Consider the following 23,385-nt stretch of genomic DNA (forward strand, 5'->3'; position numbering starts at 1 on the left):
TCAGCTATTGGTACCACTCACAAGCATGTCCTCAAGTAATTAAAGCAGAATCTAGAGGATATTTAAATAACATTTTATCAAAACCATTCCCTTATTGTCAAAGGTGGCAAGTTGATATTAAAGGAAGCAGGACAGTATCTGGAAGAAACTAATGAGAAAATATACTATCGTGATTTAAAGCTGTTCTCTAAGGATTGTTGAAACAAAACGTTTTTTTTTTCCCAATTTAAAACTAAGGAGAATGCTCCTTAGAGGCAAGCTGGTGAGACTTCACCTCACATATTTTGGACAAGTGGTCAGGAAAGACTGGTTCTGGGAGAAGGGCATGATGTTTAGTGAAGTAATGGGGCATCAAAAAGAAGACCATCTATAAATGTATCGACATAGTGGTTGCATTGACAAACTCAAATATAAGAACAACTGTGTGGATGGCATAGGACAGGCCGTGTTTGGGTTTTTGACTCCACAGCACCTAACCACAGCAACAAGGAGCACTCTGCTGTCCTTCCAAGAAATATTCATTGGATCTTTTGACAGCCCATGGCATTTTCAATATTCTGTATCAGCATAATTCAAATGCTTCAATTTTCTTTCCATTATCAATGCTAACTTTCACATGCATATGAGGTGATTGAAAATACCATGGGTGGATCAGGCACACCATAGTCATCAACGTAATCTCCGTGCTTTTCAACAATTCAGAGACCTGTGCAGCACATTTGTCCCCCGCAATGCACCCTCAATCTCTTAGCTGATGCTTCCCTGAGTGTTGACTGTGTGTGGTCCAAGCAAGACAACAACCTTGCCAACCTCCAACTTTTCTACTTATCGTGATTTACCTATTGATCCAGTTGTGGAGATTTTGAGGAAGATCCTCAACAAAGTGGATTGATACGATGGCTGAAATAATGGGCAATTTTGAGGATGACGAAGGACGTACTAGTGTTTAAGCAACCTAACAATACAACAAAGTTTACAGCTAATGCAAGGTGGATTTAATGGTTGAGCTGATACATTCTCTGCAGGACTTTTTCTTTATTGAAGATATTTCTAAGAAATTAAAAAGAAAAGAGCATTACTTAACATGCATTTTGATAAGTACTAAAAATGAATAAAACATTTAGTTTGTCAGTATCAATCAAAACAAAGGAAATGGATCTATATGCATATACCCATAATTCTTTCACTTAATGTTTTCTAAATGATTAAAACATACGTAGCTTTATGGATTTAAAAATAACCTTCCGTTTCTTATCCACATGCTTCATCTTACACATTTCATCTTTTATACTTCCTTCTTTTCTGATTAATGCTTAATAAGGATATTTGCTCAACCAAATACCTGACTTCAATGATTCAAAATTTGAAATACTTCTATTAAATTAATCACACATGCATACAAGTACCCACGAATAAAACATTATCCATGCCTTTGAGAAAGTAAGAGTGCAGTGGAGAGAATTGTCAGAAATAGCACAATGCCCCTTAACGTTAGCTTAAGCACCAATAAAATAGCTTTTCAGTTTTCAGTATGAAGAATTACATTTTACAGGTTTATTATTGAAATATGCTGGTTACGTAAGTCCGGTTAATTTTATAAGTTAAATATGCTCACTAGGAGCACTCGGCATCTTCTGCCATGTTGGGATTAAATGCAAATGCCTTGTAATACACACTAAAATTTATATTTGATATTTTTTTGTATTTTTACTAGTGTCATGGATTAGAGCGAGGTGTTGCCTTTAATGCCTACAATATTTGGACTTTCAATTTAAAAAGATAAATAATGTGTCATCTTTGGGTAATTTTTTAAAGTAAAATATTTATTAGGTGCTGGTCCTATTTTAATATTTTTGTGTGAATTTAACTTTTATATGTTTCCATCCATAGCTTTTGATCATGTTAGATGGATATTCTCCTTTCTACCACCGTGATTTGTATTATAATCATTTTGCTTTACCTCAGAGTTATCGATGTTCCTAACTTTAATTTAAATTGATATATAGGTGGTTTAAAAACATTTCCCCAATTTAAAGCCTGAAACTTAAAATTGATTCAACCTTCATCTGCTGTGACAGCGAGAAGCATGCATGTACTCTTAATGTTAGATAGTGTTTCTGACTTCGCTCACACAACCCAGTTTAGTGCTAATCACCTGTCACTCCTCAAACACACTGACGGCCTCTGAAATACTGAGCATCAGTTTTCCTGATGATGATTCTCCATCGCATTGGCCTCTTGGGTAGAATTTTCTTCTTTCCTTTGTATTTTTCTCCTTTAGGATCTCAATACCTTCACTTCTTTTCCTTCATTCGTTTAGAGCTCTAGGTTTATGTTAAAACTACCATGAATTCTTCAAACTAATCTGTAATAATTAAAAAGTCAAATCTGGTGAAAGATGAGAAATTAGAGGGAGAATTCATAATTCTATTTGGCTGGAAAGACTAGAATTATGCCATAAAATACAAAATGCAAATTTTGTTAAAAATTTTTTTGAGACAGCAGGGAAATTCACAAACAGCAGCAACAAATTTAGAACACTTGAGCATTCAGTAAAATTAACCTTTAAATTACCATGTGGAGGAGGGAAATGACAACCAAAATTGACCTTTCTGAGGAGCACAGCCATTCTCTCACTACAACCAAGTGTTCACAGACACAGGGTCTCAGAAGCTTAGACTGAGGGAGCAGTTAGTCCTAAATGTATGCTAAGACACTGGTTTTTAAAACCCTACCTAAATGACGATTTCCTCTTTTCATTTCTCTCCATATTACATATATAATACCGTTTAAAATTATACATTCCATAAGTCAGCAGATTGTGTTTCTACCCCCTTATATTTCAGAATCAATAATGTATATATTGTATACATATATAACATATATAATATTATGTAAGCGGTTACATTGGCAATTTAAAAGTCAGTGAAATGATCACTTTAAATGCCAAAAAATTGGTTCTACTATTTTCATAGGCATATCATGTAAAAAGTCCTACTAATTAGACATTTAAAGCACTATTCTTAACTATGTCTGGTGAAAAGCAATATGTTAAAGATTCTAAATTATAATTATCTTCATGAATTTAATATATATCCCTTTGCATTCTTGATTTAGATCATTTATTAAAATAAACTACTAAAATTTAAATATATTGGACATATCAAAATATTTTAATGGTTTTCATAATTCCACTTGATATTATTTAAAAAATTTAAATAAAATCGTGTTTTGAGCTATTATTTTTTAAAAACACCATAACAAATGTAATTAATCAAATATTTATACTTGAAGGAAATAAAAAATATTTTTTCTCTATCCACAAAGCTTGAGAATTTATACTTAATTTCAAGTTTTACAAACATGTCCACTAAACTACTTAATATAATTTATATTCATCTGTTTTTCTTAATCTACTAAGAAATACCTCATGAGCAAAGAAAATCCACAAGGATCTTAGATATAGATATATTCAGTATCATATGAGAAAAAAGAAAACAGGGTATTCTACAAAGATTTCTAATAATTATACTTTACTGTCATATATTTGGCATAGTATTCACTGACAATAATCATGTCAAAAAGGATTGCTAATGGAAGAAAATGAAGGAAATTTTTAACTGATATTTTAAGCTTTTTCTAGTTTGTTCCATTTAACAATATATCCTCACACTTCAATTTGGTTTAATTCCCTAAAAAATAGATTAGTTTATTTAAAAATGAAGCCCAACAGATACTTACTGCTCTTAAGATGTCCCATCTTTCTTTCAAGCTTTGTTTATTCCCTTAAACCTTCATGAATTTCCATGATTTATGATTAATTAAATGTTAATATTTTGCTTTAATTTAAATGAATAATATTAATATACAAATACGTATGTGTAGGTACCTCTCTATAAAAATATTCTAAATTTTATACTCCTTAGTTATTTTACTACTAAGTTATTGTTTTCATTATTTTATTTCCTTTTAATTTTCATCTGAGATACATATATCAGATTTAAGAAAGCAGTTTAACATGCATTCTTCCATGCTAACAAAGTTTGTTAACTTTATCGTCATTTAAAAAATTGTATTATCTGATACATGCTTTTGTTTGTTTTCTTAACTAGTGAAAAAGGCCATAGATTTTAAATCTAGAGGATTTAAATTGTTTCCAGGGAAAGACAACAGCAACAAGTTTTCTATCTGTGAGTTTTCTCCTTTTTGTTACTCTTTCTAGTGCAAGAGTGGTTTGTGCTGTCTGTGTTGTGTGTTTATTAAAATGTTTGTGGATTTACCAGATTAACTGTATTAATATCTATATAACATGCATGGTGATTATTTGACTTGTTGGTATTTAAATGTGTCCAGTTTAATGATAGACACCCAACCTCAAGTTGTTTTTGTTAAAATTTATTCCACTTTGGGAGAGATTCTAGATTTGTAATTCTTGGGTAGAGAAGAATAGTGGGTAAAATTCTTTCAATTTATGGCTTATTGCAAGACATCTTATTCAATATACCTATATTTCACCATATAAAATTTCTTCCAAGGAAAATGTCACCTTATAAAATTGAAAAGTTTTAAATTAATTAATCTTAATTAATTAAGTCAATCTCTTTAAGTCAGTATCCATTGGTAAATTAATGAATTAATAGTATTATTCTTCACTTCTGAACATCTCATGAACTAATGGCCTTAAATATGCCGATATATGTACTGCCCAAATACACAATTTGACTGTATACAAACTCAGGGGTTTACATGTACCCTAAAATTTATCCATGTTATGAAATCAAGAATTCTTGAACTGGTCCATTAATCTATAGTGCCATAAACACATTTAGTTATAGCTTTAGAAAGTGATGCATTTTTCGTGCTGTATGTAGACAGCAGTTCAAAGATATTTCCTGTCTCCTTCTCCTTAATGTACAGATTAAGAGGTTTGAAAGAAGGTATTTTGAGCACAATCTCTGATTTTTAAAATGATATTGAGATGATAGATAACTAGTAAAAATGACGTGTGTAGATAAGTGTATGCATGTTTAATTAATCAGAACCATATTTTTAGCATTGTTATTTTCCCTAATTCCAAATCATCTGAATAAAAAATTCATAGCTGTTTCTTTAATGATAATTATTCATTATAATGATATGAGAAAATAATTTTACCTACATATTCACCCACTTATATTTATATAAAAAGATAATACAAATGAGAGTTTACAGCAATGATAACAAAACAAACTTAGGCTGTATATGTTGGCAAATACATGGAAGTGTCAAAAAATTTAAATGTGTTTTTGTTAGTGGAACTTAAGGATGCTAAACCAACAGTAGCAGATAGAAAAATGAATTAATTGATCAAATTGTTTTAAAAGCAAGAAACAATTCCTTTTCAAGTATTTCACTGTATAATTAATATTTTTTTATATATTATTTGGGGATTATAATATCTTTTTCTAATATTTTGTCTGATCCTCATATGAATGCCTTTCGGAATTCTAAGCAGAATTACAAAGACAGATTCAGCACTTTCTTCTTTGGATCGCCCACATGTCATTTATGTGATTCATGCTTCTAATTTGAAGATGTTCTGGGAAAGCCAGACTGCTTATACTGAGAAGTAGAAGATTTATCAAAAAACATATGATTCATTTATACTTGTTTATATATTTTTTATAAAATTATAAAGTGAAGTTTCAATGATTTTATGTAAAAATGTCCTGAAAAGATCAGGGAATTTTCCAATTAATTTTTGAAGCCCCTCATATATGATTTAAATTTTCTTGGCACATAGATTATGATAGTGAAGTTAGACATAAAAGTCTTGGGGAGAGGACAACCCAAAGCCTGCTTTTTTAAAAAAAACATGTATTATTTAAAGAGCACTTGCTTTAAGAATGCTAAAGAAAAGTTAATATTATCTTGAATTTGAATCATGAGGCAACAGATGAATAATTTTCTCATAATTTAAAAAATTCATTTATTGCATTTTATTTTTTAAAATTCTCAAGGGCAATATTATCTGAATTTGGTATTTCATAACATATTTTATCAAATAGTCCTTGAGGCCTTCATTCCTTTGGATATTGGTTATTTAACACAAGACAACACAAGTGGAAGAGAGATCTACTTTAGCTGATATTCACCTTCCAAGTGAGAAAAAAAAAAAATCAAGCAAGCAAATTACATGTTCCTGAAGCATAAATTTTATCACTACCACTGCCAGGAGTCGGTGTGGAGGGTATGAAATAGACCCATTGTCCAAAACATGTTTCCTGTGTTGGCACCTTTAAAGTTATGCTAAGAAATTCATTAGCAAGGGATTCAGGAAACCGCACTAGTCAGTGGGAGATTTTGGTTGTTTAAACAGCTAATTCAGTTTTTTATTTTGTTGTCTAATTTAATGGTTGAAATTTAAATAACTCCAGTACATCATTGTTATTCTTTAATGAAAGGAGCAGTTTTCTCATTAAAGAAAAAAATAAGTATTGTTTTTATTTGAAAACAACTACGATGTCTGATTTTAAAGGGTGGACTTAACGAATTATTATCCTTACCAGCTTTGTTAGTGAGTTCTAGAAAATTAAAGTAGAATTAAAATAAAACTGCGAGCTCTCGGGTTTTTTTCTTCCCCATTGTTCAAACTCTTAGTTTCACTCATTCACGTCACCCGTTCATGCCACACTCTTTTTGACCTCCCCTCCACGGCAGCCCCTTGCGAACCTGAGGAGTAAAAGATTGGATTTATTCTTAGTTTTTTAAGGATTTAATGTTATACTGGCCAACTAAATGAGTTTAAAGCAATTATTTACAAAATATAAGCAGAATTAGGGTAAAAGAACATTAGCGTACATGATGTTTGAGGTCATAAAAAAAGATTCAAAACCAATCTATTTCATAACATCTGATAAACATAAGAAAGAAATAAAATGTGAAAGTCCCAATAAAATAGCAAGGCAACCAATTGTACAAGGTAATAAGATAACGTGTAGTCAGAATCCCATTGGTTTTTATTCCTAAGAGTAAATTTTCAGAAGAGTAAGCATTTTCCTATATACAAAACAGCATTCTTAAGAAAACAGATTTTAAAAAACAGGATTTTTTGAGATTAATTTTATGCTTCTCAAGTTAGATTATTCAGCTATCTAAAATATGTGAGTACGGGGAAGCATGTCTTCAAAACATATTTAAAATATATTTTAATAAATAATCCACTCAAGTAGAAAACAAACCCATTCTTTCTTCTCACTTGAAGGGGCAAAATGACTGCTATTTGACTGGTAATAACAGTATCCTCAAAGGTCATAGCGGGAGGACTCCCTTGCAGCAAGTGACTCCGTTTTTAGGAGAAAGCCCTCAGGTCAAGCAGTTACATTTGGAGAGAGCGCTCATATTCTTACCAATCCGCAAGTGACTGCTCAAATTCTACAAACCGAAGAAGGAAGTCCCTCCAATTGCCTGAAATTGTTTAGTCAAAATAGGTCTTTCATATAAATTGTTGGTATCACTTAGCTATGAATAATCTTGAGATTCGCAAATTTCTAAGAAGCAACATATTATAAATCTTGACACTCATTAATATTAGTTCAATTATCTTCATTAAAGAATAATAACTCTCTGGCTCTACCAGTACATTAAGTTATAAATGGGGAAGTTTGGGCCCTCTAGTGTGGAAAGAAAAACACTGGTTCAGAGGACATGTCCACACACACAGAAATAAGAGTGATTGAAATCCTTGGATTTGAGATAATGTAAGTGCAAATAATGAAAACTGTAACTGAATGGTCCGTGTCTTTCAAAATGAGTAAGTTGGGACAGTGTTTTGAACTTTAATTAATGACCATTTTTCTGCCTTAATGAGCATTCCGCAGAAACTGTCGGGCTCAGAAGGCTATTGAGGGTCTCTTGAATTAAGCTTCTTGGGTTTGAATACAGCCTCTAGCACTAACTAGCAATATGATCTTTTGCAGTTTCTGACTCTCTCCGTGACTCAGTTTTCTCACCTGTACATAGGAATACTGAGAGCAGTTCTCTTTAAAATTGCTTTGTGGCTTAGATTATCTGATACCTCTGAATCCAGAGTTAGTACTTTGTTAGCAATTATAATAATTCACGCAGAAAACTTAAACCAAATCTTTTTTGAGAAGATAATGATGGAGAAATGGGAAAAAAAGGAAATTTCATTTTCAAGGGCAATTACAAAGAACCAATATTAACCAATACTTTGTGTTTATATATAACAGAATAATGTAGTTAGGCCTTCTCCATGCCAGCAGAGTTCCTCTTCTCTACTCTGTGTTAAAAAGTTATAAATCAGTAAATTATTATACAATAATTTCAATAGTCTTTATAAGATAGGAAATAGTATTTACTTTGGAATAGGTTCAATATTTTGATGGCAATATCTAAGACATTATTGTCAAACTAGTAAGATGTCTTTATTAAGAATTTATTAACTTCTATCTCAACTTTGTATATATAGTAAAATAACTAAAATTTCCATTTATACAAATGCATAATTTATTTGCAGACATGAATAAGTAATATGAAATTGTGAATTTTAATGTAGTAACAAATAATTTCTAAAGTCCATATAACATTTCAAAATAACATGCATCACGTTCTATAATAAAAGAGATATTAGAGTATTCTGGAAATAGTAGAGCCTATCGTTTTGTATAAATAGACTTTACCTGAGTCTTGAGAATCAGAATGCTGATAACTAAAAGCATGTAAACATGAAGAAATGACAAGCAAATCCTTGGAGAGAGACTGGCCAACCAATACACAGAAAAGTGAAGTGTCACTAAAATAGAAGTGTGGGTGAATCTTGGTGCCAAGTGGAAAAAGCAATTGCTATACAACCAAATCTAGAATCATAGGAGGTTTTAATAGTAATAAAAATGTGCATTAGAAAATTTCATTTTCTTTTGTTATGCAAGATGGATTGGAGGTGGACAATAATGGAGTCACAAAGGTACCACAAGGATTAGGTTGGTCTGGAACACTCAGATCAGGTGAGAATGGGAATTTTGTCTGGATCGTCCAACAGACTATTGTAAAGAAGTTAGGAAGACATGGAATAATCATATATTGGAAATCATGAGCAAAAGAATAGCTTCAAATCATGAGCGAAATAAGAAATGTAGAGAACTATGGCTCAGTGCCTTTAGATCTGTGATGTTTGTGATTTGTCAAAACAAGAGTCACCCTAGAGCCAAAAGTTAAAAAATAAATAAATATTAAAAATAATTCACATAAGAGAGACTATCACATGAATTAAAGAATAATAAGTAAAGTAGGTAACAAGGACATTTTAAATGTTATTTATAAAATTAATTTTATAAAATTATGGACAGGTGTAAAAAATATCTACTGACAAACTACCAGTTTTAGTTAGACCATAGCTGTTGGCTTCTGATAGCTAACTCTGTATTTCAATGAGTCCATTTGAGCTAAGTGAACAATCTAAACTTACGCTAAAATAGAGTGGCTTTCCACATTGACTTTATATTAAAATTAACTTGAAGGTAAGCACACACACATACAGGCATACATACAGGTGTGTGTTGTGCATGCGTACACACACACACACACACACACACACATCCTGATGCCCTGAACCTCATTTAGACTAATTGCTTAAAAATATATTGGAGTTGAAGTAGGCATCTTTATTCACTAAAGCATCTGAGATATTTCTGATTAATAGAGTAAGATAAAAACCTTTGCAAGACTTTTTGTTGCCTCCCTCTGAATCCTCTTATCAGATACTAGTATATTCATCAGAAGTGCAAAAAGCAAAAAAAGTTATTCTTCACAATAAGACTGGATTTATAAAATAAGGACACTCCAGAACTATCAGATTAATCTTCCTATTAAAAATATATCTTGTGAATTCATTTATCCAGTATGATTATGTTCACTGATAAAACTAATAAATTTTTCATTAACTGGGTACTCTGAAGGAACTGCTGAAAATATATACAAAAGTAAAAGAAAACTTAGTCTTGAAAATTGCTAGGAAGTAAATATATTATTTTGGTTTTACAGGTTTATATAGCAATTCAATGACACCCACCAAAGATAATTTGTACTTTTATTTTACTTGACCGTCAGTAATCCAAAGTGTTATACAAAAATACAGAAGGGCAACATCCTTAAACTTTTTCTCCAGGGCCTGAGTTTTTTTTGTTTCAGTTTTTTAAAGGCCTGACTCATATGATATTGTCATATAGCTAGTGATTTTCTTACAGCTCTAGATTAATGGAAACTGGCATGCTTACTGATAAACCTAGAATATCCTGTCTGCAGATTTTATAATTTGATAATAAAAATGAAGTTTAAATCACTAATATACTATATTCTGAATAGTAAAAATAATTGTATATTACATTATTTTTGTTGATTTTCATATCTACAATTAGAAAAATAAAAGTGTTTGCTTTAGTTACTGAGTCATACAATTATAGTATAAGTTTCTGGGCTTAAAATTTAGTGAGCATAAGAAAACATAAGTAGTAATTCTATATAAAATTTAAATCAATATTGGATATTAATATTTGATTGTCTAATCCTATATATTTTTTCTTTCCTATTATTACAGTAAATGAGGGAGGTATTAAAACAGCCTCCAATTTATGCCCCGATCCAGGAGAGCCAGAAAATGGGAAAAGAATTGGATCAGATTTTAGGTAATGTTTTCAATTGTTGACTCCATTGCTGATTTTGTCACCTTTCATTCTTATATTTAAAAATAATTAATAATATTAGACGAAGTACTGGTGAATTAAAGCAGAAGTGTGGTAGCTAGATTTTCTGCTACTATATTTCTATTAGAAATATCTAATTATTTTAAAGTTACTGGTTGAATAATAGAGGAGTCCTGATGGTATAGGCATTGCACATTGGGCTGCTCAACACAAGGTCAGCAGTTCGAAGCCACCAGCTGCTCGTTGGGAAAAAGCCAGGGCTTTCTACTTCTGTGCTTGGTCACAGTATGGGAAACTCACAGGGCAGTTCTACCCCATCTGTCGGGTCGTGATGAGGCAGAATCGCCTCGATGGCAGTGAGGCTTGAGGTGAATAATAAATCGAACTATCAGGACTTCCTTTAGTTTTTATAATCAAAATTTTTGGTATGTAAGTGCAAATCATGACATTGGGATTTTAAAGGCCATAATTAAATTCAAATTCTGTTGTTTACTAGTTCTCCGATCTTAGGTAAATTGTTCAATTCTGGTTTACCCAAGTTTCTTCTTCTTTTTTTTTTAACCAAGTTTCTTCTCTTGTAAAATGTGAATCTAATTTATAGCATATGGGAGAGTTCCAAAAGACATAGTGTCTGTGTAAATGTCCAACAATGTTATACAGGTATGTTATTTTATTTTTAAGAAGTGCCCATAAATTGAACATAAGTTTTAGCTCTGTCTTAAAAATATAATTTATTTTATCAAAGCATAAAACCACTTTATTCTGGTTTGCTGAGAATTTGTATTTCTACTCCAGATATCACTGGATGAGAGTTTGCATTCTAATAATATTCAAAATATATATTCTGTTTCAATATATCTGGAGTGAAATGCAAATTTTCAGTAAAAAAAATGGAAAATGAATGGATCAGTATTTTATTGTTTCGAAATTAAGTTTTCCAGCAACCTAGAGGATGTAAGTAGTATACTCAGTCAGCAATTAATAATAATTTATTAATGAATCATTTTTTAAAACCTTGGATTTTTATTATTTTTTTAATTGTAGCTTTTTACATATAAAGGGCACAGGAAATCTCATCAAAATGCTAAGTAAAACGTTCACTAAAATTCACAGAATATTTATTCTAATAAAGTAGACATGGCATATTGAATTATAATTTATAACTATGATGAGTTATATTTACAGAGACAGATTTTAATGTCAATCTTCATGACATTACTTATATTCCACATGTGTATTTACTTCTTTATATATGTTTGGATGAAAACAGATACTGTAAACACTACTAACCATGAAGGAAAATTATAATTTTAAACATATGAATCTGTAGAAATTTTGTCTCCATTAATCCTTATAATGATAAAACGTTATTTTATCATATTTACATTGAAAGGAATAACATTAAAACAAACAAATTGTAATATTTTTCTAATGGGGAATTTTACTTTATCCCCAAATTTAATACAAATAATATTGTTTGAACAGACACCTGAATGATAGTCAATAAACTAGAGATCTAATCATTGCCCAACTCCAATCAAATAAGTGACTTTATGAAACTCAATGACATCTTTCTAATTTATATATATATATTTCATAGAATACCAAGTAGTAACCAGTATGCTGCTACTAAAAATAGAAACCATCCCTCTACTTCACCTGTCCTATCTATACTTTATTTTTAGCATAATACCTATATAATCTAGCCCCTAAGGTAGTTATCATTGTATCCTTTTCATACAAATTAAAAAAAATTGAACTTCCAATTACCCAGCTAATAATTTAGCAGAGCGACAATTTAAACTCGTGATTGTCTAGCTCCCAAATTTGACTTGGTAATCATTTTTGTAGATTAGGCTTTAAGGGAAGTAGAAGTCTCTCAAATCCCCCCTCTGCCATTAATTATCTAGTCTTCTCCAAGATTTGATATTTTTTCAGATCTTTGAACACATAAAACAATGCATACATCACAGAAATATGGACAAGATTTTATGAAATAATATATGTATGATAGTTATGGTAGAGCTTGGGTGTGGTCTCAATAAATGCTTGTTGTTAGATGCAGTGAATTCAGCTCCACCTGGTAGCTAGCCTTGCATAACAGAGCAAAGCACTAACCGTTCTGCAATGACCTCACAATTGTTCCGGGTGAGCCCACTGTGGGTTCCCCTTTGTCAGCCACTCTGGTTGAGATTGTTCCCCTATTCTCTGATCCTGCTTTACCTAGCAAAACATCTTTTACTAGGGACCAATTACTCCTGAAAATATATCTAAAGGGAGAGGGGATATTCCCATTCTCCTAAGAAGCATACTGGCTTTGCATTTTCTGAGAGGTTGGTTTGACAATCTGACTCCCTGGCTATATTCAATATTGTTGACCAAATCATATTTCAAAGGCATCAGTTTTTCTATGGACTTTCTAATTCATTGTCCAGATTTCACAAACAAATGACGAGATTAGAAATGCCATGGCTTTTCCTCAATGTGAAGTTTTTGCTCTTTAACACTTTAAAGAAGTGTTTTGCAGATTTCCCAAGGCAATATGCTATGTGATTTCTTGAAAATTGCTATCATGAAAATTGATTAAATGAAATTGATAAAAATGAAATCCTTGGATGGTCGATCTATTTTCTCTTTATTATGAAGTTGCTTTGGATCCTATTTTGAGAACTTTTGTTAACTGAAGACTTGGATCTTCATCATTGTGTGGAATCCTCTAACTTTAATCACAATTGTGTCATCTGCATATTGCAGATTGTTAACGATTCTTTGTCTAACTTTCACGTCATGCTCTTTTTACATACTCCAGATTTTCAGGGTTATTTTTCAGCATACAGGTTGAATAATTATGGATAAAAGATACAGCTCTGAAATACGCCTTTCCTGATTTTAGACTATGTAATTCTTAAAATGATCAGCTCCAGTGACTTCCAAGTGGTCAATTTATCTAAGGTTTTCTACAAAAAAATAAATAAGTAAATGTTCTTGAATTTCCATTCCTTTCATGTCATGCAGAATTTGTTGTGCTATGTAGAGACTGATGTCTTTGTAAAATGTAATACAGGTGAACGTCTTTCTGGATGTCACTGCTTTCATCCAGAGCCATCTCATGTTCCCAATATGTCTCCAATTCCAGGTCCTCTTCTGAACCTGCTTACATTTCTAGTGGCTCCTTGTCAATTTTGAATTATTTGTAGCAAACTTTGACTTGCAAATGATGTTAATGGTATTGTTTGATAATTTCCACGTTGGATCACTTTTCTTTTGAATAAATATGGATCTCTTCCATCCCTTTGGTCAGTTAGCTGTCCTCTGAAGTTCTTGGCATAGACAAAGAGATGTTTCCTGTTGAGTTCATTGTTGAAATATGAGTATTTTGTCAGTGACTCGGTTCTTGTTTTTTGCCAACGCCTTCTGCACAGGTTGGGCTTCTACATTAAATGCCATACACTCTTGATCACTTGCTAATTCTGGGAAGGTTGGACAGTCAACAATTATTTGTTTTAGTTTAGGGTCTCTCTTTATTTCTTTAGTCTTATTTTGATCCTTCCAGCATGCTGCATTATTTTGCCCAGAGACTCCTTCAATATTGCAGTTCAAGGCTTCAATTTGTTTCTTCAGCTGTTTCAACTTGAGAAATCCAAGTGAGTCTTTTCCTCTTCAGTTCCGTTCACATTATTTTGATTATACTTTCCTTTTTTTCTGAAGCCCCTTTAAAAATACCTGGTTCAGTTCTTCTACTTCACCTTTCTCCCCTTTGCTTTAGCGTCCGTTCATTCTACAGCAAGTTTGAGAGTCTCTTTTGACATTCACTATGATCTTTTTTGCTTTCATTTATTTTTTATAGTTTTTTTAATCATTTTATTTCATATCACAATCCATCCATCCATCCATTGGGCCAAGCACATCAGTACATTCGTTGCCATCATCATTTTCAAAACATTTTCTTTCTACTTGAGTCCTTGGTATTAGCTTCTCTTTTTCCCCCTCCCTCCCCCACCCTACCTTCCTTATGAATCCTTGATAATTTATAAATTATTATTAGTTTTTCATGTCTTCCACTGACTGATGTCTCCCTTCACCCACTTTCTGTTGTCCATCCTCCTGGGAGGGGGTTATATGTAGATCATTGTGATTGGTTACCCCTTTCTAACCCCACCTTCCCCTTACCCTCCTGGTATGGCTACTCTCAATATTGATCCTGATGGGTTTATCTGTCCTGGATTCCCTGTTTCCAGCTCTTATCTGTACCCGTGTAAATGCTCTGGTCTAGCCAGATTTGTAGGGTAGAATTGGAGTCATGATATTGTTTTTTGTTTCTGTGTTTGCTTCTTCATCTTTGACATTCTGATAGCATCCCACAACTCATCGAGTCTTTAACCACTAATGTTCAATTCATCATCTCTATTCATGAACGTGTCTCTAATTTCATGTGAGATGTACTCAAATTCTACATGGGCTCTTTGTATTGGTTCTCATTCAGCTTCCATGTGAATCTGAACCTGTGCATTTGATGGTCTGGTTCACAGTTGGTCTCAGGTCTTGCTCTAAGTGGTTCTCAACCTTCCTAATGCCGTGACCCTTTAGTACAGTTCCTCATGTTGTGGTGACCCCCCAACCATAAAATTATTTTCATTGCTGCTTCATAATTTTGCTACTGTTATGAATCGGGCAACCCCTGTGAAAGAGTCATTCTACCCCCAAAGGGGTTGAGACCCACAGGTTGAGGACCGCTGCTCTAATTGTTGATAAAGAGCTTCTCAATCATCTAATTTCACAGATATAAGCATCTAATTCCTGTGAATTCCATCTATTGAGGGATATCTGTATAGTCTTAGTTTATGTTGATGAAAATGGTATTTTCAATGAGCAGTTCATTGATCTTCCAAGACTTTATCATGTGATTTCTGGTATTGTTTCTATCACAAAGGTCATTTACTCTACTTTCTGCCTCCTGAATTCAATAATTCATTGCAATGGCTACACAGAACCCACAGACAATATATTTGATTAAAGAATTTATTAAGGAAGATTACAATGCAGGTGAGAAATTCTAAAGATTTCTCAACAAAAGTTCAGTCCAGAGACATTACAAAGTTCCTTTGAGGCTTTGTGGAAATAGAAAAGCCAAAGGGTACAGGGTACGGCACTTGATTTTAAGCCTCACCTGAAAACATTCAGCTCAAAATTCTTGAGTTGAAGAGCTCCACCAACTAACAGCCCAAAGGCATCCCACTCCAGTAAGCCACACCTGAAGGCACCTCATGACTCAGCAAGCCTTCATCCCCCTTAAGTGCCCAGAGACACCTCACTCCACAAGTCAATCTTCTGCCTCAAAGCACTCAGCTTTACTTGCTCTGTGGGCTAGGAAGTCCATATCTTTGTTTAATATTTCCACTCCTGGTTTTGTTGTTGCTCTTCTGATGTCCCACTATCTTCCGGATCAAGGAGGTTAACTCAGCAAGTAACTTGGGGTCCAGAGGATTCCTCCTCTCCTAAATCTTGCAGGTAATGAGATTCTCCTCCTGCTTCTTAGAGGGTTCCTTTAATACTTGTACGGGTGGATATCAATGAATTTGGTTAACAATTACTGATAGGTGAATTATTTTAGTGTCTTCACTGCCTCCTTAACCATGAGCCAAAACCCAATGCTGCCTCATAGTGACCCTATAGGACAGGGGAAAACTGGCCCTGTGAGTTTTCAAGACTGTAACTTTTTATGGAAAGAGAAAACCCTGTCTTTCTTCGACAGCTGTAAGTGATTTTGAACTTCGGACCTTGCAGTTAGTAGCCCAGTCAATGGGGCACCGCTATGACACTAGGGCTCTTTTCCTTACCCGTGCCATACTAGAGAAGGTTGTTTGGTGAGAGTTGCAGAGACTCTAGTGACAAGAGCTCCACTAAGTCACCCACTGTCCCCGCAACCACCGATGCTCCTTTGGTTCTCACTTCCACATTTCAATTAATAGTAATAATCAGTGCATCTTGATTGTAAGGATGTTTGGTTATTTTATGCTTCAGAAGTTGGTACATCGGATCAATTTATTCATTCTTGGCCTTAGTGATTGGTGCATACATTTGATTAATAAATTCATTGATCTTCATTTTGATGTATGGATATTTTCCTATCATTGTATAGAACCCTGGTGATGTGGTGGGTTATGCATTGTGCTGCTAGCAAGGTGAGCAGTTCAAAACCACCAATCTCTCTGTAGAAGAGAGATGAGGTTTCATAATCCTATAAAGAGTTAAAATCTCAGAAACCCACAGTCTTTATGAGTGGGAATCAATGTAGGCAGTGGGGTTTTTTTTGTGGGGTGTTGTTTTTAAAAAAAATTTACTTTTGTATTGAAATGTCTTTTTGATAACTAATACACTGCTATTTCTCTTCAATTTATCTTTCCTGGGATAGTAGATCATATGATTATCTAATTCTAATTGGACAATATTAGTCCATTTCAGCTCACTAATGCCAAGAATTATGTGCTGTTTATGTGCTCTATGTAATTTTTAATGACTTCAAACTTTTCTTGAATTTATACCTTGCATATTTCGTGTTTCAAATATGAACCTGTGATTCTACCACCAAACTCAGAGCAACTCCGCAAGATAGAATAGAATAGGACTCTTCCTTAGCGTTAGAAGCTGCAAATCCAAAGGACTGTCTCATCTTTCTCCCATAGAGTATCTGGCTGCAGCTGATAAAACAAACCAAAGAAGATATTATATATGGCTCCCTATATATTTTTTATAATCTAGGGCAGAAATGATAATAATGTGAACAACATTTACGGGCAGAAATTGTTTACCTTTGTGAAAGTGGAAAATCTGAGCCACAGTACCTTCATTGCAGCATCTGCTAGAAACAATTAATAGTGGTTTCCTCTCAACTGGGAGGACACAGCCCGGTTTGCTGCCCTGACCCCTGGGCTCCTACCTTCATTTATGTAATAGGAGAGTGGGTGATGCAATCCATACTTTTGAGGTCATGCTTTGGACACGTGGTTTGATGAAAGCAGGGGAGGTAGAGCACTGTTGCAGTAATGTGAATGAAATATTATGATGACTAGAGTTATAGTGCTATCACTAAACTACTCTAGGGTCCAGTGATTAAATTGAAGGGAAGGTTAAAAAGTACCGATTAATAAATGGGTACTCCTAAGTTTCTGAGATCAAACAACATGGTGGTGGGGTAAATATCCATATCATTAAAGAAAGGAAAGTCCAGAGGTTTTAGGGGACACTTCAGAATTTAGATATGCCATTGTAAAGCTTTCCAGGTGATAAATAGTGAATTGAACACTCTCCAAACACAAGCCCATGGATATTATGAAAAACAAACCCATCTTGCTGCAATCAAGTTGATCCTGATTCATATCCACCCCATAGGAGAGACCAGAACTGCCTGGAGATCTAAAGTCGTAAATCTCTACTAGAGCAGAAAGCCCCATCATTCACCCACCAAGCAGCTGGTTATTTTGCCTTTTGTTCGCTGGTTTTCATTTTCTCTAGCTTCAACTTGAACTTACATATGAGCAATTGATGGTAAAATTTAACTTTGTCATCTCAGTCCACAGATGTAGTTGATTTGACTCCTGGGTCTTCCACCTGTGAGCTTCATGTATATTCAAGATAACCAAACCAAACTCACTACCATCTGTCCCATTGCAACTGGCACAAGGGTACACAGTGGGATTCTGTGTTAGTCTGAATAGACTACAGAAACAAATCCATGGACACACATGTGTAGAAGAAAGGGATATATATACAAGAGCAGTTGAATATTGAGAAAACATCCCAGCCCAGTCCAGATCAAGTCCATAAATCCAATATTAACCCATATGTCTGACAGCAATCTATAAAGTCCTCTTCAGACTCAGGAAACACATGCAGTGACACTGAAGGTAGGAAGATCACAGGCCAGTAGGTGCAGTCAGTGGTGGTAGAAGCATCTCAGTGCTGGCAGGGGTCTCCATGTGGCTCCTCCAGTTTCCAGGGCTGCATCAGGGTAAGTCCATGTGGTTTCTCCTCAGGGATGCCTTGGAGAAAATAAGCCATGAGAGAGTCTCTCTCCTCCCTCCAAGGAGGAAGTAAGTACCAGATTTCCCAGAATTCTCAGGAGAAGGCCATGCCACACAGAAGTCTCACTGGCTATCTCCAGATTGACAGCCTAGACTCCACCTCTACACTCCCAATCCTTAAATTGACACCAGATTCGATGACTACCACAGATACTAATCACAAGGTGTAGAGTTCGAACCCCACAGTCATTCATTGGGAAGAAGATGAGGTTCTCTGTTCCTGTAAAGATTTACAGCTTCAGAAACCCACAGGGACAGTATCAGTCTGTCTTACAATCCTGCTATCTTTATGAATCACATGTATAGTAATCATTTAAGTGTTGATAAAAATGGTATTTCCCTGCTAGTTTGATAACTGGTCTTGTGAAATTCTATCATGCAATCCATTCCATCATTTATGTCTCTAACATATTTATCAACTAACCATTGTTCTTATTTCCAACTTTCACATCCCAATCATCCATAATTGGGAATGTATCTTTATTTAACGTTGATTAATTTCAAACTGAAGAAGTTGGTAGATTTCTTAATATTTAGCTTTATGGTTTAGCTTGTAAATTTGAATAATAGCCATATTACGATAATTAATCTTCCATGTAGACATATGTATATTATCCTGATACTGATTAAATTGCAGTTTAGCATCAGTCTTAAATGTTGATTTTAGCAATGAATGAAATGCCATTTTTCTTCTGTTTGTTATCCTTAGCATAGTAAACCCTAAAATTGCCTGATTCAAGATTGCCAAGAGTAGTTCAGTTCAGCTCACTAATGCCTAGGATGATATTGATCTTTATCTGCTCCACTGGATTTTTGACCACTTCTAATTTTCTTAGGGCCAAATTTAGTAGTAGTCCAAACTCACCCGTGACTCTGTGGGAGAAAGATATGATTATCTGCTTGTGAAAATGTGCACAAAACTGGAAACCTTTAGGGCGGTTCTGTTGGGTTCCCTGTGCTCTCTGCGCCCTGGGATGGACTCAACAGCAATAGATTGTAATTCCACATCGAATAATGTCATCAGATTAGTGTGTGTAAGAGGAGATGGATATGAAATGAAGAGGAAGTTTGCATCTGGGGGGTGGGGTTGGGGGGATGGTTGATTGATAGTGGGAGAGCAGATTTCACAGAGATATTTGGCCAGCTAAGTGATTTCATGTGCTCTTATGAGACTGACAATAATAAATAGGACTAGTTAGATGACTAGTTTCTAACATTGCTGAGATGTCCAGGTATAGGCATAAAATAGATTGTGCAAAGGCATGGTAAAGCTCAATGCATTGAGGAGATTGCTAGGTATTTTTCCAGCCATGAAGATTAAAAATATAAGATCTACATATAACCTCTTCCCTGAGGGATGGACAACAGAAAACTGGGTGGGTGAAGGGAGACTTGGAGAGTGTAAGACATGACAGAATAATAATTTATAAATTATAAAGGGTTCTTGAGGGAGGGGAAGGGGAGAGGGAGGGAGGAAAACGAGGAGCTTATGTGGAAAGCAAATGTTTTGAGAATGATAAGGGCAATGAATATACAAATGTGCTTGACACAATGGATATATGCATGGACTGTGATAATAGAATTGTACGAGCCCCAATGAAATGATTTTTTTAAAAAGATTAGAAATATATATCTGGAGTAAAAAAAATCATACAGAGTGATTGTTCTGGGCTTTTATAAGAGGAGTGGATTAGATTACTGCACTAAGTTGCTTTCAGTTATGAATAGATAAATAGTTCAGAAGAAGTAGCCTGAAGTATTTGTAGACTTACAACCTTCAGAAGGAAACTTTTACTGTGCTTAAAAAGCATGAAAAAAATCCTTCATTCTCATAATTATATATCAAAGAATAATAAATGAAAAGATGGTAAACAAAAATTGTTTTAAAAAGACAGCTCAATATTTAGTAACATACTTTGAATCATACATTAATTTAGCAGTTAATTCTATTTTCTGGGGACCTCTATAATCTCAACAGAAAATTAGTCTCTGTGTAGCCTGTATACATGAGTCAACACACCAACGTAAGGAAACTAGAAGGATGGTTGGATTCAAGACCAAGTCTCTGCCCCACAAATAGTGTGGTAGAGAGGGTGAATTATCTACCTAAATTCCTCTAATAATAATATATTTATAATAAAATTAGATCTATCAAATTTTAATTAATTAATTTGCATCTTCTGATATTTAGTTTTATACATGCAAATGTACTTGCATGTATGTTTCTGACCCAAGCTTCAAGATATTCAGTACACATTTGGCATCTCTTTAGAATGTGTTAGCTCATATCCCCAATTATTACTTGCTTGGAGACTTGCTGAAACTGAGAAAGCAGGAAATATCCCATATATTGACATACATTTAGACAAATAAGAATTTTCTAACAAGGGTGAAACCATAGAAAATTTCTGTATCATATATATATTTTCATATATATATATATTAATGGATTGGGCCCTTACCATTTAACTAATAATAAATATATCCAATATTTATTTAACAAAGATATCAAAATGTAAAGCCATCGTTTCTCAACATGCCCTCTCCTTCGCTCACATGCACTGCCATCAAGCCAGTTCTTCCTCATGGAGACCTCCAGGGAGGGTAGAACTGCTCCTGGGGGCTTCAGAAACTGCACATATTGACCGAAGGAGGAAGCCTCCTTTTTCTCACACAGAGCAAGTGTCAACCTTGTGATCAGCAGCCCAACTCATCATTTCCTCAGCCACTAGTACTCCTCATTGTCTACTACGGGTTATCCTTCGCCGAAGGCATTGTTTTCATCTTTCTAAGCCTTCCCCAAAGAATCCTATTCTCTTCTAGTTATTTAACTTGAAACAGCAGTTGGGGGATCCTTGAGGCACTCAGATCATGGTCCTTTGAAGACCCTTTGAGTTTGGGGAACAAACGCAGTTCTGAAGGGGGGAAATCATAGCTATAGGGTGAGGGTTTCCGCTGACATTCTTGTATGATAGCCCTTGCTACCCTTGAAAAATGAACAGCTATTAATGCCAGGAGGGGAAATCATTATATCTATTAAGTGCAATTTTCCTAGCATTTTCACCAATAAAATACACACGCACACACACACACACACGCACGCACGCACGCACGCACACACACACACACACACACATTAAGGAAGCAGAAGGACTTTGGAGCTGTACTTCATTTTGTCTCAGTATAAGAATGATTTGTTCTAATAATGTGGCAATGTATGATACCCACCTTCCCAACACAATCACTGAAGACAAAATGAGTGCATTCATGTGAAGGATTGTGGACAAAGTAGAGACCCCAAAACCCACCTGAAAGATAACTGGACAGTCCTTCACAGAATGGCCACATGGAAGGGATGATATGTCCAGGGTCAGTATAGCACTGATGAAACACACACCTATCCTCTAGGTTGAGCAGTTCTCAACCCATGGGTCATGGACCCTTTGGGGATCCAAATGACCCTTTCACAGGGATCAACCGATTCACAACAGTAGCAGAATTACAGTAATGAAGTGGCTATGAAAATAATTTTATGGTTGTGGGGGTCACCATAGCATAAGGAACTGTATTAAACCATCGCGGCATTAGGAAAGTTGAGAACCACTGCTCTGGTTCTTTAATATTTCCTTCCCTTACTGTTATGGCCTTAGTTTTACCTCATTAATCTTGTTAGAACTGAGTATGTTCATTTGTATAATTAAGATCGATCAATACTTGAAATCCAAGACAGATAAACCCTTCAGAAATAGTAATGGGAGTAATGACTCCCTGAAGGTACAGGAAGAGAGAGGGCGGGAAGGGGCTAGGGGAACCTGTAGCAATGATGACTGTACAACCCCACCTGAGAGGAACAAAAAACAGAATTGTAGGTGAATGGATACATTGGATAGTATAAGATATGGCAAAATTCAATAAATAAAAATAAATAATAGAATAATAAGAATATATAATATATTATTAATGGCTCCTGGGGGGTAGAGTGGGAGAGGGAGGGATAAAGGTGAGCTGATATCAAAGAGCTGATACCAAGAACAGAGAAAATGTTTTGAAACTGATGGTGGCAGCAATTGTACCATTATGCTTGAATTAATTGAACTATGGATTGTTATATCTGTAAAAGCTCCCGATAAAATAATTTAAAAAGAAAGAAAATCTCTTAAGATTATTTTCTGAAATTCCTCTCCCCTCAAAAAAAAAAAAAAAAAAAAAAAAAGGCAGTTCACCTAATGCCCTGCTGCTCTGTTTGGATTTAATTAATTGACCAGTAGATCTCTTTAGAATTCATTAAGTAGATTGAATTTATTTTAAGATACTGTCATGAGATTAAGAAAAAGTATAATGTGGCAATAACTTGTCTGCAGCCATCTTTTAATGGCAGAGACATGTTTATATTTGCTTTCTTTGGAATAATCCCAGGGATAATGAACAGTGTTAAAAGTTCATGGAACATTTTGTGATTTCTAATTCAATTTTTCCATGAACATTTTGAAAGATGAGGCTGTCTACCTGAATACAAAGTTACAAGGCTTGGAAATTCACAGAGCAATTCTGCTCTGTTGTACTGGGTCAGCGTGAGTTACGGTGGACACACTGGCAGTTTAGTT

The 23,385-nt window shown here is 34.3% G+C and overlaps 1 protein-coding gene across 2 annotated transcripts in view; it reads left to right on the plus strand.

Moving 5' to 3' along the window:
• The window catches only part of CSMD3 (CUB and Sushi multiple domains 3), a 1,328,144-nt gene that overhangs the window by 519,564 nt on the left and 785,195 nt on the right, over positions 1 to 23,385 (plus strand). Inside the window, exons 8-9 of one of the 2 annotated variants that reach the window (XM_045286022.1) lie at positions 4,113 to 4,190; positions 10,595 to 10,682. In XM_045286022.1, coding sequence (XP_045141957.1) covers positions 4,113 to 4,190; positions 10,595 to 10,682 — 166 coding nt within the window. The remainder of the gene's footprint in view (positions 1 to 4,112; positions 4,191 to 10,594; positions 10,683 to 23,385) is intronic. The other variant, XM_030887469.2, reaches the window with a different exon arrangement.

The sequence above is a fragment of the Echinops telfairi genome, unplaced genomic scaffold (genome assembly GCF_000313985.2).
Source record: "Echinops telfairi isolate 266 unplaced genomic scaffold, ASM31398v2 ScPeMD7_1;HRSCAF=3_0, whole genome shotgun sequence".
NCBI classification, from domain to species: Eukaryota; Metazoa; Chordata; class Mammalia; order Afrosoricida; family Tenrecidae; genus Echinops; species Echinops telfairi.